Source organism: Equus quagga, chromosome 21 (assembly GCF_021613505.1).
Source record: "Equus quagga isolate Etosha38 chromosome 21, UCLA_HA_Equagga_1.0, whole genome shotgun sequence".
NCBI lineage: Eukaryota > Metazoa > Chordata > Mammalia > Perissodactyla > Equidae > Equus > Equus quagga.
This window is the reverse complement of record NC_060287.1, coordinates 36,819,769-36,835,709: the sequence shown is the minus strand read 5'-3', so window position 1 is coordinate 36,835,709 and position 15,941 is coordinate 36,819,769. Positions and strand designations below refer to the sequence as shown.

At 56.1% G+C, this 15,941-nt stretch overlaps 1 protein-coding gene across 1 annotated transcript in view; it reads left to right on the top strand.

The window, feature by feature from the left end:
* LOC124231507 (PR domain zinc finger protein 15) overlaps nucleotides 1-15,941 on the top strand; it is a 74,837-nt gene that overhangs the window by 50,652 nt on the left and 8,244 nt on the right. The window contains exons 14-21 of the mRNA XM_046648321.1: nucleotides 685-816; nucleotides 2,585-2,719; nucleotides 3,541-3,704; nucleotides 4,644-4,723; nucleotides 5,057-5,176; nucleotides 10,676-10,807; nucleotides 12,402-12,485; nucleotides 12,891-13,066. Coding sequence (XP_046504277.1) covers nucleotides 685-816; nucleotides 2,585-2,719; nucleotides 3,541-3,704; nucleotides 4,644-4,723; nucleotides 5,057-5,176; nucleotides 10,676-10,807; nucleotides 12,402-12,485; nucleotides 12,891-13,066 — 1,023 coding nt within the window. The remainder of the gene's footprint in view (nucleotides 1-684; nucleotides 817-2,584; nucleotides 2,720-3,540; nucleotides 3,705-4,643; nucleotides 4,724-5,056; nucleotides 5,177-10,675; nucleotides 10,808-12,401; nucleotides 12,486-12,890; nucleotides 13,067-15,941) is intronic.

The window sequence follows — 15,941 nt, the reverse complement described above, 5'->3', positions numbered from 1 at the left end:
CCTGTGCCCCGTGTCCAGGTGTCCTGGTCATCCTGCCCGCTGCCCGCCGGCTCTGGGGCAGTGCTGGCCCCATGTCCCCTCCATGCCTTTGGGAGATCGTGTGCATGACACCACCAGCTCCATGCTGACATTCAAGCACGTTTTATTCTGCGACATGCTCACTGATACTCAGGGAGGGTCCAGGCAGGTAGTGAAAGAGCACACATGTTTCTAAAACTGAGTTCTCCATGGCTTCCAGTGACTTCTTTTCTTCAGCCCAGTCTGCCTCGGGAAACTGAGGTGTTGGCTGCACCTCCTGCCTCTGTCCCTCCCCAGGAGCCCATCTCCCCCCACTGAGTCATCCTCCCACCTAGCCTCCCAGGGCTGTTGGCCCCAAGTCACCTGAAAACCTTGAAGTGTCCCACGAAAGCATTAGCCTTCTGTTCCTTGAGAATTGCTCCCTCTCCTTCGTCTCCCACGCTCTCGCCTATAAATCTGTATTGTAATGTGAGCACATAGTTAAATGATGACGCAGGTGATCAGGGTTCTAACACCGAGTGACGATGTGTGGGTCTCAGACACTCAGGAGTTGTTGGGACTTTAACTTTGGGGGCAACTTGCTGCACTTTTTGTGCCCAGTCGTGTTTATCAGACTAAAGCCCAATGGTGAACGGCTGCCTCCTGTCCCGGTCCCTCTGCCCACAGGTGTTCTCCTGCAGGAGCAACATGAACAAGCACCTGCTGACCCACGGCGACAAGAAGTACACCTGTGAGATCTGCGGGCGCAAGTTCTTCCGTGTGGACGTCCTCAGGGACCACATCCACGTCCACTTCAAGGTGTCGGCCGGCGTGGTCCTTTCCCGGGTGGCTCACGGGGAGGCGTGGCGGGCCCCAGGGTCAGCATCCTCAAACAGTTGTCAGCTTGGCCACGTTGCCTCTCCTCAGATGAGTCTTCAGGACTGTTTGCTGCGTCTCACGCAGCCCTGCAGGGCTCGTGTTACAACTCCCAAATGCTCGGTGCTGCCCGCGAGAGGGAACAAGGATATGGAGTGGCATTTGCTTCCCTCCTTGGCTTTGAGGAAAAGGAGGTGTTGGAGGGAGCTGGCCGGGGCAGCGAGGATTCGGGGTCGCCATTAAGAGCAGAAGAAATACCGGTTGAGGGAAAAAACAAAGAAATGACAGGTGGTGCCGAGGCCCAAGTGAAGATGGGAAACACCCACCCCAGACACATCTGCCTGCAGCTCAGTACTGTTCTCGGGCAGCCCCGGGCACAGCTCGGGATTTCGCTAGGCAGGTGTGAGAGAAAGTGGGGAGGTGAGGCAGGAGAATAAGTGGGGGATGAGGCAGGAGGGAAAGCAGGGGCAAGGCAGGAGAGTGAGTGGGGGGCGAGGCAGGAGAGTGTGGGCCATGTGGACCAAGCTGGGGTGGAAGGAAGGGCCCAGGAGGGGCCAAGAGCCTCAGGGGAGGGACTTAGTCCCAGTGGTCTAGTCCAGCTGGGCTCTAGTCCTGCAGCCTTTCTGAGCTCCCACTTCTCTCTGTAAAAGGGAAGCCCTGAGACCTGCAAGGAAAGTGGGTTTCCACACGGATTCAAGTAGACCAAGGACCTGGCAGGTCTGAGTGCCTTGGGCCGCGTGGCTTCCAGCCAGATCCTTGTCCTCCTTGAGCCCTGCTCTTTCCGAAGGATATTGCCGTGTCTTTGCTAATGGAAAATAGAGAAAGGACTCAGTTTGAGTCGAGATGACGCGGTAGAAGAGAAGAAAGGGAGGAGTAGGCCTTTGTGAAAACCTCTGTGCTTCAGGACAGTGAGATTTCCCAAGGAAACCCCTCTGCCCTTCCCAGAATTGTAAGTTTTGCTCGAAATGACACTTGGCCAGCATTGCTGCGCATCCTGGCCGCCTCGGCTGGAACGTGGGCAGTGGCAGGAGAGTGGACGGCAGGCCCCCACAGCTGCCGGGAGGAGTTGCTAAGTTGCTAAGGGGATCAGCTGCCCCACGTAGCAACCCCTCTGGTCCACACACCACCTCTGACTCCGTGAAGTGCTGCTTCTTCAGCTCCCAGGCCAGCCCCCCACGCAGCTGCTCCTCCCCAAGTTTTTCTAGCCTGTGGAATGAATATTGAAGTGTTTCCTGCAGTCCTCTCCAGAGAAGTAAATGGAACTTCGGGGCCATCCTAGCCAGCTCGCATAGAAAGAGGTCTTAGAGACCATTGATCTGGCCCCATTGACAGATGCCACAGTCGAGGCTGGAAGCTAGGCATTCCTAAGTCTGAGAAGTGCACAGCTCAAACCAAGGGACACGGGGCAGGGACTTCTGTCACCTTTGCTGCCCCTGCCCTCACCCCTCGGTGGGCATCACAGAATGATCTGAACGCAAGCCGGGCCTGGCGGCTTTCCCATCAGGGCAGTGGGGTGTGCAGAGGTGGCCCCAGGGCATTGGCCCAGGGTCTGTCCCGCAGGGCACACGAGTGGGAGCTGGGTGGGACTGGTGTGCATCGGAGAGGCGCTGCCTTCTGCACGTGGGCGAACCTCGCTGTCGCTGCGGCATAAATAACCAATTGAGGCTCCCCTGGAGCAGGTGAGAAATGGGACGTGGTGACTGTGTTCCAGGACATCGCGCTGATGGATGACCACCAGAGGGAGGAGTTCATTGGCAAGATCGGGATCTCCTCGGAGGAAAACGATGACAATTCTGACGAGAGTGCAGACTCGGAGCCTCACAAGTACAGCTGCAAGAGGTGTCAGGTAGCGTGACCACCCGCCCCTGACCACCCTGCCGTTGACCGCCGGCTCAGCTACCACACCTGCAGAGGCTCGGGCTCCATCAGGCGGGGGCGGGCGGCCCCACTCGCCTCGGCCAGGTTCCCTGGCCACAGATGTCCTGGAAGGCCATCCCATGTCACGTGGCCCCTGAGGGATGGTGAATATGAGTGTCGCTGCTGTCACACGGACCACCCTCTCAGAGCAGCCTCCCAACAGGTCCACACACAGTACTGTGGCTGACCGGGGCGGGGGGCCTCATCCCTGGCGGGGCTCCTCCCCCTCTCCTTTCTCCTCCCCTCCTGCCCACGGCCCGGAGCGCTGCCCCCTGCGCAGAGGACCTTGCTGGGCAGGGTTGATTTTGTGTCTGGGGGGAGCCGCGCTCCCAGTTCCCAGCAGTCTGCTCTTGGAGCCGTGGCTCCCGACTCGGGCTGCCAGGGTGCGCGCCCCGTGAGTGCAGGGGCCATGTTCTCCGTGAGCGCTGGCACCTGCGTGCTCGTCAGGGCAGCTGGCTGCGCACCTGTCCGTGACGTCGGGCATGGGTGAGGGACAGGGAGGTCAGGCGTGCGGAGAGGCGGAGGGTTCAGGGCACCGGCCGGTCTGCAGGGGAGGTCGGGGAGGCGGTCGGTCCACTTCTTGGACTCCCTCCACCTCGCGGTTTTGCCCGGCCTGGCCCTGCCCCTGGGAGGCTCTCCCCTTCTCCCCAGGGAGTGGGCTCTCAGTGTCCCGGCCATGGTGCAGCATGGCAGCGCTGTCCTCAGCACGGGGACGGCCCGTGCGTGGTGTGAACGGCATGCCGTCCGCAGCTCACCTTCGGCCGGGGGAAGGAGTACCTGAAGCACATCATGGAGGTGCACAAGGAGAAGGGCCACGGCTGCAGCATCTGCCACCGGCGCTTCGCCCTGAAGGCCACCTACCACGCCCACATGGTCATCCACCGCGAGAACCTGCCGGACCCCAACGTGCAGAAGTGAGGCCTCCCGGGGCTGGGCTCCAGGGTGTACAGCGGTGCCCCAAGGGAGGGCGGTTTTCCCTGTCGAGTGGCAGATGCTCCAGCGAGACAGTCCCGTCTCCTCTGGGAGCCCGCGGCCAGGGCTTTGGGGAGCGCACTTGCCTTGTTGATTCTGTGCTGCTTCAGTCCTCCCTCCCAGCTTGCACACCCTCTTGCCTGCACTCACGGCACAAGCGGGTCACGTATCCCAAAGATAATGTGACCTCAACCGCCTGCAGAACAACCAGAAACCCTCTTTCCCCATGGTAATTAGGTTTTGTGGATGCTGGCCCTACATCTGCCTGCAGCCCAGAATCAGTGCTGTTGGCACAGCGTGTGGGTGAAGGGTCCTGTTAGAGGCTGGAGTAGTGGCTCAAGCCACCGTAACAAAGCACGCGTAGCAGGCGGCCCCAGCAACACGAATGTATTGTCTCATGGCCTGGAGGTCAGAAGTCCGAGATCAAGGTGTCGGCAGGGCTGGTTTCTTCTGAGAGCTTCTAAGATTCAGAGGGAGAGTCTCTTCCAGGCCTCTCTCCTTGGCTTAGGGATGGCCATCTTCTCTGTCCTCACATGGTCGTCCGTCTGTGCATGTCTTTGCGTGTCCAAATTTCCTCTTTTTATAAGGACACCAGTCATCCTGGGTTACAGCCCATCCCTCTGACCTCATTTGAGCAGCTCTGAGGAGCCTGTCTCCAAATAAGGTCACATGCTGGGTGCTGGGAGTTAAGATTTCAACAGGGGAATTTGGAAGGGGGCACAGATCAGCCCACTGTGGAGGCTAAATGCTCGGTGTCTTTTCTCACCACGTAGCACCTCTTCTGCCTCCCCTCTGCCGATAAAGGTGCTTGGGGAGGACAGACTGTGCGGCGGCCGGCCCCCAGAGACCATGCGCGTCCTGAGGCTCGTGTCTGCTTTCAGGTACATTCACCCCTGCGAGATGTGCGGGCGGATCTTCAACAGCATAGGCAACTTGGAGCGACATAAGCTCATCCACACAGGTACCGAGTTCCCCGCAAGACGCGGGTGCCGAGCTGCGGGAGGGGCCGAGCCCCCTGCGCCCCCCAGGCCTTCTCCGCATCGTCCCCTCCCTGGGCATTCTGCTCTTTCTCCACTTCTCCCATCCTTGCCACCCCTTCCACTCCCACCACGGCCCCTTCCTGCCCCCTCACCCCCTCTAGGTCCTTGGGGACCTAGAGAAGGTTCCGTGAGGGTCGAGGGAGGTGGGCCTGTGCTTCCAGCTGGAGGCTGGGGGGCTCCCGGCTAACGGCCCTTGCACGGTCCCCGCGGACGTGGAACTCGCAGGTTGAAGCTGTGGCGCGTGTGTGTTTCAGGAGTGAAGAGCCACGCGTGCGAGCAGTGTGGGAAGTCCTTTGCCAGGAAGGACATGCTGAAGGAGCACATGCGTGTGCACGACAACATCCGCGAGTACCTGTGTGCCGAGTGCGGGAAAGGTGCGTGCACGAGGCCAGACGCCCCTGGTCCCGGGAGAGGCCTGGACGCCACCAGCCCTCGGAGCTTCAAAGGCAGGGTGGGCGGAGCCTGGCTGGTGAAAAAAACATGCAGGGGCCATCGGCCGAGTGTGAGGGGACCCAGGCTTGTCAGTCACTTAAAAGGAGACTCCTGTGAGGAAGGTACTTAAGGGAGGGACCCAGGAGGAAATAACGCAACCCAGAGGGCAGACAGACGTGGTCAATTCAAGGCACCTTAAGTCTTTTTCAAAGTAGGGAGACAGTGCAACGTATGACTGTTGAAAGTCCAAAGTACTTGTCAGAAGCACCATGTGGCCTGACCGCGGATGCAGAATCCTGGCTGCTGACCACTCCCCACTAGAACCCGCTGTGTATTCAGATGGAGACTTCCTGTGACTGGGCATGACGGTGACGTTTATTTTAATCAAGTGAGATAATAGTAAACCTATTAAGAAAATATCTCCCATCAGTAAGTGAAATAAAAGAACGTAATCCCAGGATGCAGTAGAATTTTAACCCGATTTCTGTTTAAAAAATAACCCAAGCCGTCTGGAAGACCTGGAGCGGTGGGTCTTTGGTGGGCAGTGTGGCGCGGCCGCGGGGCTGTCCGCGGAGGGGAGCAGCAGGCCCAGCCTCGGTCAGAGGGCCACAGGCCGGGGTTATCTCCCTTGCCGTTCGGCTCTCTTAAGAATTTTATATTTCATAAAGGTTTTATTTTTTCCTTTATTTGGTTTTTAAAATTAAACAGAAAAGGGTGAAGAAGACACAAATGCTCCATCATTTCGCTCACCGAGTCACCCCTCCTGGCACGCCGAAAGAAGGTTGCATGTAAAAAGTTAAAATAGGGGCCGGCCTGGTGGCGCAGCGGTTAAGTGCGCACGTTCCGCTTCTTGGCGGCCTGGGGTTCGCCGGTTTGGATCCCGGGTGCGGACATGGCACCGCTGGTCCAGCCATGCTGTGGTAGGCATCCCACGTATAAAGTAGAGGAAGATGGGCACGGATGTTAGCTTGGGGCCAGTCTTCCTCAGCAAAAAGACGAGGATTGGCAGCACATGTTAGCTCAGGGCTAATCTTCCTCAAAAAAAAAAAAATTTAAAAATTAAAAGTTAAAATAAATAACTGCTGAGAAAAGCAGAGTGTGAGATGCTCCCCTCCCCAGCCCCTCATCCCAGAAGCGACAGTTTCTTGTCTGTCCACCAAAATAACTCTGTGCGGCATGTAGATTGTTTTACTGAAAAAGTAACACAGGCACCTACCCCCAAAAATAAGTTTCTTTTTAAATAACACAGGTGGTCATGTAAGATAAAGTTAAGTGTATCCCACCTCAGAGCTCTTTAAGTTCCTCAAAAGAACCATTGTTAATGTTTCCTGGGAGCATTTCCAGCAGTTTCTCTGCGTGTTGTATCTTAGTGAGGGCCATCCTGGCTCACGCCCCAGCTGCCCCCCCCTTTGCCCGAGCTCTTCCAGCCCCTTCCCTGAGGGCTGCTGCCTGCCCCCCACCCCCGCCTGGAGGAGATGGTGGAGGGCAGGGGTGGGGGGTGAAGGGTTGGAGATGGACAGGTGTGGTCGGCCGTCCCCTGCGGGTGCGCAGGGAGAAACCCCGCCTGGGTCCCCCGAAGGGCCTGGCAGGGCGGGCGCTGAGGTCAGAGCCACATCTTATAATAATATATACATTTTTATATTTAAAATATACTTACTATTTGGCTTCATGATTTCTTTCATGAATTCTGAATACTTTAATAAAGGCTGGGATTCGTACTCAGGTGACCGTATTTATTTCACATAATCCTGAAATATTGGTATTGTCATTATGCTTTCATATGACAGTCACTGGCACGTTCAAGCAAATGCTTTCTTTCCACACCTTGCTTTTTATTTATTTAAAAACCCATCAGAGACCTTTTCATATCAGAACAGGTAAATATTGCCCTAATTTTTCTCTCAAAACCTTGATAGGATTCCATCTTGTGGATTCCTGTAACCAGATCCTTTTATTTATATATTGAAGGTTTTTGTGCACTCTTTTATTATTACAAATGATGTTGCAGGAAATATTCTTGTATATCATTACTTTACATTTTTCCCTGGAAATTCTAGGCCTGACTGTGCACTTACTCAAGTGAGAGGCCATTGTAAGTAATGAGGGTCCCATCACCCAGTGGTAGGGATCCCGTGTCCCCTGCCCAGTGGGTTTCCTGTACAGCAGCAGTAGCCCAGGACACACAGGAAAATATCTTGTCAAAATCAAATCTTATAAAATCACTTTGAAAATATCTTATCAAAATCACTTCACGTCCCATGAAATACTCACGAATCTTGGTGGGACAGCTGTGTGGCCTGTGTGAGGAAACCACCAGGTCTTTAGAGAGAGAAAATGGGCCTGCCCTTTCCAGGTTTGGGAATTCTAAGTATTTAAAAAATACTAGGGCGGGCCCCGTGCCATAGCGCTGAAGTCCGTGCACTCCGCTTCAGCAGCCCGGGGTTTGTGGGTTTAGATCCTGAGCGCGAACCTACACACTGCTCATCCAGCCGTGCTGTGGCGATGTCCCACATACCAAAGAGAGGAAGATGGGCACAGATATTAGCTCAGTGACAATCTTCCTCAAGCGAAAAGAGGAAGACCAGCAACAGATGTTAGCTCAGGGCTGATCTTTCTCACCGAAAACAAAACAAACTTGTTTTCCCCAAAGTAAGTTGTAAATGTGATGCCAGCTGAATCAAAATCCCAATAGAGCCTTAAAATTTCCACCGTGCAGCAGCCATGTGTATTTGAAACTGTTCACAGATGTTTTTTTTAATGGAGAGAGAAACATGAATGTCACCAACGAGGGCTGTGGGGGGTCAGGTGGGGGTTGAACTTTGCTGTGTCTTTCCTTCTGTGCATTTTCTGTTTTTATGGCCGGGTCTTATTTTGGGGATTTAGAATAAGTTCATCTGAGGTGCACAGAGGAGGGGAGCTCTCGTTTCTTGCAGGACAGTAAGGACCAGCTCCCTTCCGGACAGTTACTCACTGGGTGCGGGCCCTGAAGTGACCATCCCATCAAGGGTCAGAGCCAAGATGCCGCTGTGCCAGGCACAGCCTGGGGGAGCAGCCGGTGCTGGCGAGGAGGAGGCCAGCACGCGCATGGACTCTGGGTGGGAGTGTGAATTAGTACGGCTGGGGTGGGCTTGGGCAAAGTTAGCTGCAGCTAGAAATGTGTCTTGTTTATTTGCAGCACAAAATCTCTTTGCAGCAGAAAGATGTGTATGAGCATCCACGGCAGCACTGTGTGTGTCAGAGAACAGCTTGAAGCACTGAGGGATTGATGACAGTGGCCTCAGGGCCTTTGCACTGGCTGTTTCCCTGGCCAGGAATGCTGCTCCCTCAAGTAGCTATGGCCCCTCGCACAAGTCTTACAGGTCACTTTCTCAGATGCCTCATCTGAGGGGCTCCCCTGAAGAGCCAGCGTCCCTGCTACCTCCACTCCCTCCTTCCTGCTCTCTCCTGCTTCTCTTCATGCCTTCTCATGGGACACTTTGTCCCTCCCTTGGTTTGTGTGTCCCTCCCCCATGAAGCTGGGGACTTTGCTTGGCTCCCTGCTTGCCTTCTGGTGCCTGGAACAGTGTGGCTGTGGTAGGAGCTCAGGTGTCTGTTGATGAACAAGAACAAGCCCTGAGTCGTATGTACGTTGAAGCAGACTGATGGTCCCGTGTGTACTGGCCCAGCCTGACGCGCAGGCGAGCATGGGCCACCGAGGGTCCAGGGGTGATACTGCTGGGGGCTGGGCCAGAATGCACTCAGCAGTCGCCCCGGGTGGCATGGAAGGCTGGACGGCTGGAGCCCCATCCTCTGCGCTAACTTAGCCTGTAGTTTGTTTGTTTGTTTTTTTTACTATGAGTGTGTGTGATTTTTTTAATCAAAAAGATTGAAACTAATTTTTTAAGGGAAAAATGCTCTTCCAGAGTCGATGCTGGGCCCACCCACGTCCTCCCCACCTGGCAGCCTAGGAACCTCTCTGTAAGGACTAGACTGTCATTTCAGGGCCGCCTGCTCCCTCTGCTGGCTCAGCCACGCTGGTTCTCTAGAGCGGTTCCCCACGCGCTGGTTGACGTCCACCTCCCGGTCACTCGTCCTGTGGTTTTCTAGGTGACCTGCTAGGGCACTGATGGCCACTGAAAAGACGACCCTTTTCAGGCATGGCAGATCTCCCAGTGCTGTCCTCAGGACAGCAATAGCGGTGGTCTGACTGCGCCCACCCCCTACCTAGGCCCCCAGGTCAGTTTCTGGGTGGCGGTGAGTAGCAGTGACCTGTCCACTGCCTCTTGGCTGGGTCGTCGGCCTGTGGCCCATGGGACTGGATGCCATCTGCCTCTGCTCCCGAGCTGCTGCCCACCCTGCCCCGCAGTGTCCCTTGCCCGGAGCCCTGCCCACACAGCATGCTCCCCTAGCCTGTCTCCCTAGGCTGAGCCCTCAGTCACTAATTCAGATGCTGGTCCAGGGTCGTCCCTTCTCCAGGTGTCGGTAAAGGCTGGCTTTGTTACATTAAACTAAAGGTGGGTGGAGAGTCAGCTTAGACCTAGAGTGTCATGTCCAGTGGCCTTATGCGTAATCTTAATTAACGTTTGCGTCACCAAGATCAACAGGAACCCTCAGGAGACTTGTAGGCCGCTTAGCAGATGATTCGACGTGGTCACAGTGGCAGCATTCAGAATTTACCCCTAGCTGTGGTGGTTGTGAGAACTGGCCGTCAGGGCTGGGAGGGCAGCCATGAGCTGCGCTGTCTGGACGTCGACAGTAACCCCTGAGGACCTCTGAAGGCACAACTGCCCGCCTCGCCGCTGGTGGAGGGGGCTTCTCGGACAAGCCCCCACACTTTGTCCTTCTCTTTGCTGGTTCCACTCTCACCGAGACCTGGGCCTGCCCCAGGGTCTGGGGCCTGGGCACTGTTCTGGTCCGGGGCGCGGGCACTTTGTGGGGGGTGCAGTGGGGGACGCGGGCACTATGCGGGGTCCAGGGTGCAGGGTCTAGGGCACTGTGCGGGGTCCGCGGGGCGGGGTGGGGCGCAGGCACTGTGCATGGCCCGGGGGGCGGGGTGGGGCGCGGGCACTGGGGCGTCCAGGGTGCAGGGCGGTGCGCGGGCACTGTGCAGGGTCCCCGGCTCGGGGCGGGGTACAGGTACTGTGCGCGGTCCGGGGCACTGTGCGGGGTCCGCAGCACGGGGCGGGGCGCAGGCACTGGGCGGGGTCCGCTGGACTGGGCACAGGCATTGTGCCGGGTCCAGGGCGCGGGACGGGGCACAGACACTGTGCAGGGTCCGGGGCGGGGGGCAGGGTACAGGCACTGTGCAGGGTCCGCGGCGCGGGACGGGCCGCAGTCACTGTGCAGGGTCCGCGGCGCGGAACGGGGCGCAGGCGCTGTGCAGGTCCAGGGCACGGGATGGGGCCCAGTGGCTCTAGGGAAGGGCGGGGCCGCTGGCGCGCTCACGGCTCCTGTCCCCGCAGGCATGAAGACCAAGCACGCGCTGCGCCACCACATGAAGCTGCACAAGGGCATCAAGGAGTACGAGTGCAAGGAGTGCCACCGCAAGTTCGCGCAGAAGGTCAACATGCTCAAGCACTACAAGCGCCACACGGGTGAGTGCGCGGCCGTGCGCTCCTGCCTCCGCCCCGCTGCTCTCCACTTTCTTGAGCTCCAGGGAAGCCCCGGGTTTCCCAAGCGAGTGAGCCTCTGCTGGGAGTGGGGACGCAGCCCGTTTCTCAGGACGCTTCCCCTCCCGGTGCGCGCGCTGTCACACCATCACTGCGCACGCGCATGGGAGCCTGGGCTACTGCCCCGCTCGCCGCCGCGGGCGTTCTGCGAGGTCTGCCAGGTCTTCGCTGTGCTTACCTTCCATTCGGCCATTTTCCTGCAGGAACGTGTGCCCTAGAAATGATCAGACAGGGGCCCAGAGACATGTTCCAGCTGGTCATCATGGCATGGTCTGGGACAGAAGACGCTGGAACATCTTAAGTGTCCATCAATAGGGCAGTCGTGAAATTGCGGTGTATCCACCAAAAAGAACCCTGCCTCTGTTAAGAGCATGAGGTGTATACGTTAGTTTACCTGGAAGTTCCTGATACACTAGGAGGAAAAGCAGCCTGTGCAACCAGTGCGAGTTCATTTTTTATGACACATTTCTGTAAGGATAAACGTGTGTGTGTGAGAGAGAGAATTAGACACTAGAGCTGAAGGAAGGCTACCCCTGGTGATAGGAGTGGTGTCCGAGTCTGAAATTTCTGTCAGGGGTCTCTACATTGGTTCTGTGTCCTCCCCCAAATGGGAGCTGCCTGACCCAGCTCACCTGTGCTCCCACCTCCCTCGCTGTCCCCAGGCTGTCCAGGCCACCACGCAGGTCTGCTCTGGGTTCCCCCGGAGTGCCGGCCCCAGTGTCCCTGGGTCTTTGTGAGCTAGGTCTGCCCTCCTCTCCCTGGGGAAGCTCGTCTCTTATTCACTTCACCTTTTCTGGGAAGCTTTCTTGCTCCCGTGGACGGGGTCACATGCCTCCTCTGGGTTTTGTGGCACTCCATACTCTGCCTGCCACACACCAGCTGCTGGGTGTCGAGGCCTCCGTCCGTCTGTCCCTCCGCGAGCCACTGTGGGCCCAGGGCCCTGTGCGTATGTGGGGCTTGATAAATACTCACAGTACTGAGTTAAGTGGACTTTAACAATCGCTTGCCTTGTTTCCATTTGGGAACATTTGTTTAAAACACATTCTAAGGGTCCACCATCTTGTCACTTTGGGGGTTGACACAGACCAATGGCTCGATGCTCGCTCACCCAGTTGCAGGCAAGAGGCTGATCGCCCAGACTGAGCGACTGGTTTGAATGCTCAGGACTGGAAGGAAGCTGACGAAACCTTAAAAGTCTCGTAAGCGTGGCTCTGCCTTCGCTTGTTGTGAGCTGTGCAGAGTCAAGCTCGTTGACTCAGGTTCTGTTGGCTGAGCCTCCGGCAGGCCCGTGGGCCCTGGCCTGTACCTGCGCCGGTCGCCGGCAGGAGGGGACAGTTTCCCAGCTACGATTTTCTGGTTGAGCGTGAGAATGAGTGTCGACTGCCTGTTGGTCTCCCGGCGGTTTACCTCCCCTGCAGCCTCTGCGGACTGACGCACGTCCAGGATGAGGCAGCTTCTGTGTGTAGTTAAATTAAAACAGTTACGGAACACGTGAAATGAAGGGCACCTTTTTCTGCAGGGATCAAAGATTTCATGTGCGAATTGTGTGGAAAGACTTTTAGTGAGAGAAACACCATGGAGACCCACAAGCTCATCCACACAGGTAAGCAGAAGGTTCCGGACCCCACGCCGTGGTCTCCCTGAGGCCGTCCGGGCGTGCAGGGTGGGAGCAACCATGCTGCGATTCTGTATTGTAGACTTTTGTAGAGTTTGTGCTGCTGTCCTGCCTTAATGGTGGTCCCTCGCCCCCTAAAAATGAGCCCACCACAACTTTGAAATATCCGTTCTTGAATTTTCCAATATTGGAGCAGCAACGTGGCTCCGTGCTCTGTGAGAGAGAAGCCACTCTCAGACTTGTCTTGGCCGGTGCTGTGGGTCCCGTGGCCAACCTGGCGGAGGACACCTGTGGCATGTGCAGAGCGCGCCCTCCTCGCCTGTCCTGCGGGCTGTGGGACGACCCCACTCATGACCTGTGCTTGTCGCTTTCTCCCCCTGTGTGTGTGGGAAGTGGGCAAGCAGTGGACGTGTTCCGTGTGCGACAAGAAGTACGTCACCGAGTACATGCTGCAGAAGCACGTGCAGCTCACCCACGACAAGGTGGAGGCACAGAGCTGCCAGCTGTGCGGGACCAAGGTGTCCACCAGGGCCTCGATGAGCAGACATATGCGGCGCAAGCACCCAGAGGTAAGCCTGGGTGGGCACAGGTCCTTCTCTGAGCCCCTCGGCCCCTCGGCCCAGTGCCTGCTTCTGCCTCTTGGAGTCCCCACTACACTGGCTCATGGGTATGTCTCCCTTTGCAGACCCGGGATCCCTCAAGCAGGGCCTGGGTCTTCCCTTCCCTCTGACTCAGTGCCTGCACAGGAGGTGCTGAATAAATGAATGAAGAGCCTCAAACATATTTTTTTGCAAAGATTGTAAGTTATATTCTCACTGGAATTGCAGCAAGACAGAAGTACACCCCTGGCCTCCTGCCCCGTTGACCCCTCTGGAGTAACTCATAAAACGTGCAGGATGGGGAACCTCCACCTGGTGTTGGGGGCCAGCGGCGACAGGGTGGCGCTGAGGACCGAGAGGGAGAAATTGTAGAGGCAGGCAGACCCTAGCTTAGCCGGAAGCTTGTTGTAAAGGAAGGTACTGGCGTTAAATAGTTCAGTTGTACCTTAAAAAGAAGCAAACTGGAAAACACAGCCAGAGGAAAATGCAGGTAGAGAACTGTCAGATCACAAGCAGGAAAGCAACGGAAGAGCTCTAACCAAAAACATCACTGCGCGAGCAACGGAACACTTAGAACTTCTGTAGGTCCAAAGAACCAACTAGGGCAAGCTGAAAAGTATGTGTGAGGTATGACTGTCGTCGACAGACACAGACTGAATAGTAAAGATAGCAACCGTTCACGGAGAAGAGCAGGAAGGGCCCAGTGTGTCCAAGGAGAGACGGTTCACGAGAGAGGACACGCGAGGTTAAAAACAGGACAGAGCGTCCAGCCTCACTGCATGGCGGACATGCGGACGTTAGTGGTGGAAGGCGCCGCCCTTGTCTGTCGGATCAGCCGGACAGTTTAGACTCAGGGACCGTGCTGGCTGGGGTGAGCCAGGCCCTCTACTGCTGGATGTCCTCTGGGAGGGCATTTACCATTTATCACTGGTCCTTTGGACCCCTCAACATCCAGTAAGAGGAATGTGATTAAATTAGCAGTTTAGCAATGTGTTTGACTATGCGAACATGTTCACAGAGAATTCTAAATAAAATTGTGAAATACTTACTGCAAAAAAGCAATATACACAGTGGGTGTATTGTTCGTGTAGGACATACCTCATACTCGTGTGTGTGAGTACAGCACTCACCTATGTAAAATAAACGGATTCAGGTAGAAAAAAGAAAGGAAGAAACCTTACATAGTGGTTTTCTCCCGGTGTTGAAGTTATGCGTAATTTCTTATCTTTGTATTTTTCTCCGTTTTCAATAATTTCCTTTAATGAACATGAATTACCTTTGCAATTATAAAAGCACAGTCTGCCTTAATTTGGGGATGATAGGTGCATCTTTTCCTTCCGGAACCTCGCCATGTTCTCCTCTGCAGTCCGATCAGGTCCCCTTCCGGCGGTTCAGGCAGTCACCAGCTCTCCAGTCCTCTGTGGGGTCCGACATGGGGAGCTGGGATACCCCAAACGGAGCTCTGCGTACTTGCTTCCATTTTCCCCTAGTCGCCAGTTAGTGTGTTTATGTGGGAAAACAAAGTCGGGGAGCAGGAGCATGGGGCATCAGCGTCCACTCGGCTGCTCAGTGTCAGCAAGCACAGTGTCCCCAGGGTCTCAGGGTTCAGAGCAGACACCACAGACTGACCTGGCGGCACAGGACGAGTCTGGAGCTTGAGCGATTTCTGTTCCCATAAGGCTTTCTGTAGTTACATGTGTTAAACCAAGAGTGTGCAAGTCGATTTCTGCAGACTGGCCGTGCAATAAGCGTTGCAGGTGGGGAGAGAGGCCTTGCTGGTGCACAGGGAGGCGCCCGGCAGACGCTTTCGTCCAGCGGGTCCTTTCACGGGAGTTAATGATCGCATCCTAATTGATCACTGTGCACAGTCACCCTTTCGTGCTGTGCCTCTGAACCTGGGGCAGTGATGACCCACCACCCGTTCTCCAGCACGCCCACCCAGGCAGAGTGGCATCCTGGAGGGGAGGCTGGCAGGCGAAGGCAGAAGGAAGTGCTGCCCGGTCTCTGCGGCCTGGCCCCGTCCTGTCCCTTCTGTCTCTCCAGCCTGTCGCCTGTTCCCTCTGGGTCATTCCTTTGAGCATTTCACTGTCGTTTTGTTCTGTGTTGGTTCAGACAAGTACATAGTGAGCACCTGCTCGTGATGAGCGAGCGCGGGTGCGCCAGCCAGACGGAGTGTGTCCCCGCCCTCCTGGACGAGGCAGTCTCTCGTGGGAGAAAGAGGCGTGGGAAGCAGGGCAAGAGGAAATGTGATCACAGAGAAGAATAGGTGATGTGGAGGAGGCGGTCCAGACGGCAGAGACGGGGCAGAGGAAGGGACTTGGGGCAGTGGATGCAGGGGAGGGCCCGCTCTGGGGCCAGGCTGCATGAGAGTGTGTGTGTCACTGAGCCACGCAGCCCCCCTTGTTGGCACTGAGCACAGACTCGGGCACAGGTCTTTGGAGGCAGACTAACATGCTGTTAAGCATAAACATATTGGAGATCTTTCAGAATTGATGCTATTTTATATCTTTCAGGTATGATCTTTCTTTCTGCTTTGAACGAATAGTACGTTGGAAAAATTATAACACGAAAACCATTTTCTTTTATGGGCTTATCTCCTAATAAGAGTAAAGCCAATGAAGGCTTCTGTGGTTGTTCCATGGCATCCGCTTCCGGACTGTGTGATAGGACACTGATGATGTCCATGTTGGTGATGACTGTGGAGGTGGAGGGAGTGGTGATAGCGGTGGTGGTAGTGGTGATGGTGGTGGTGGTGGAAGTGACAGTGATGGTGGTGATGATGGCAGAGATGAGGTAGTGGTGGTGGCAGTGGTCGTGGTGGTGGTGGTGGTGATGATGGAGGTGG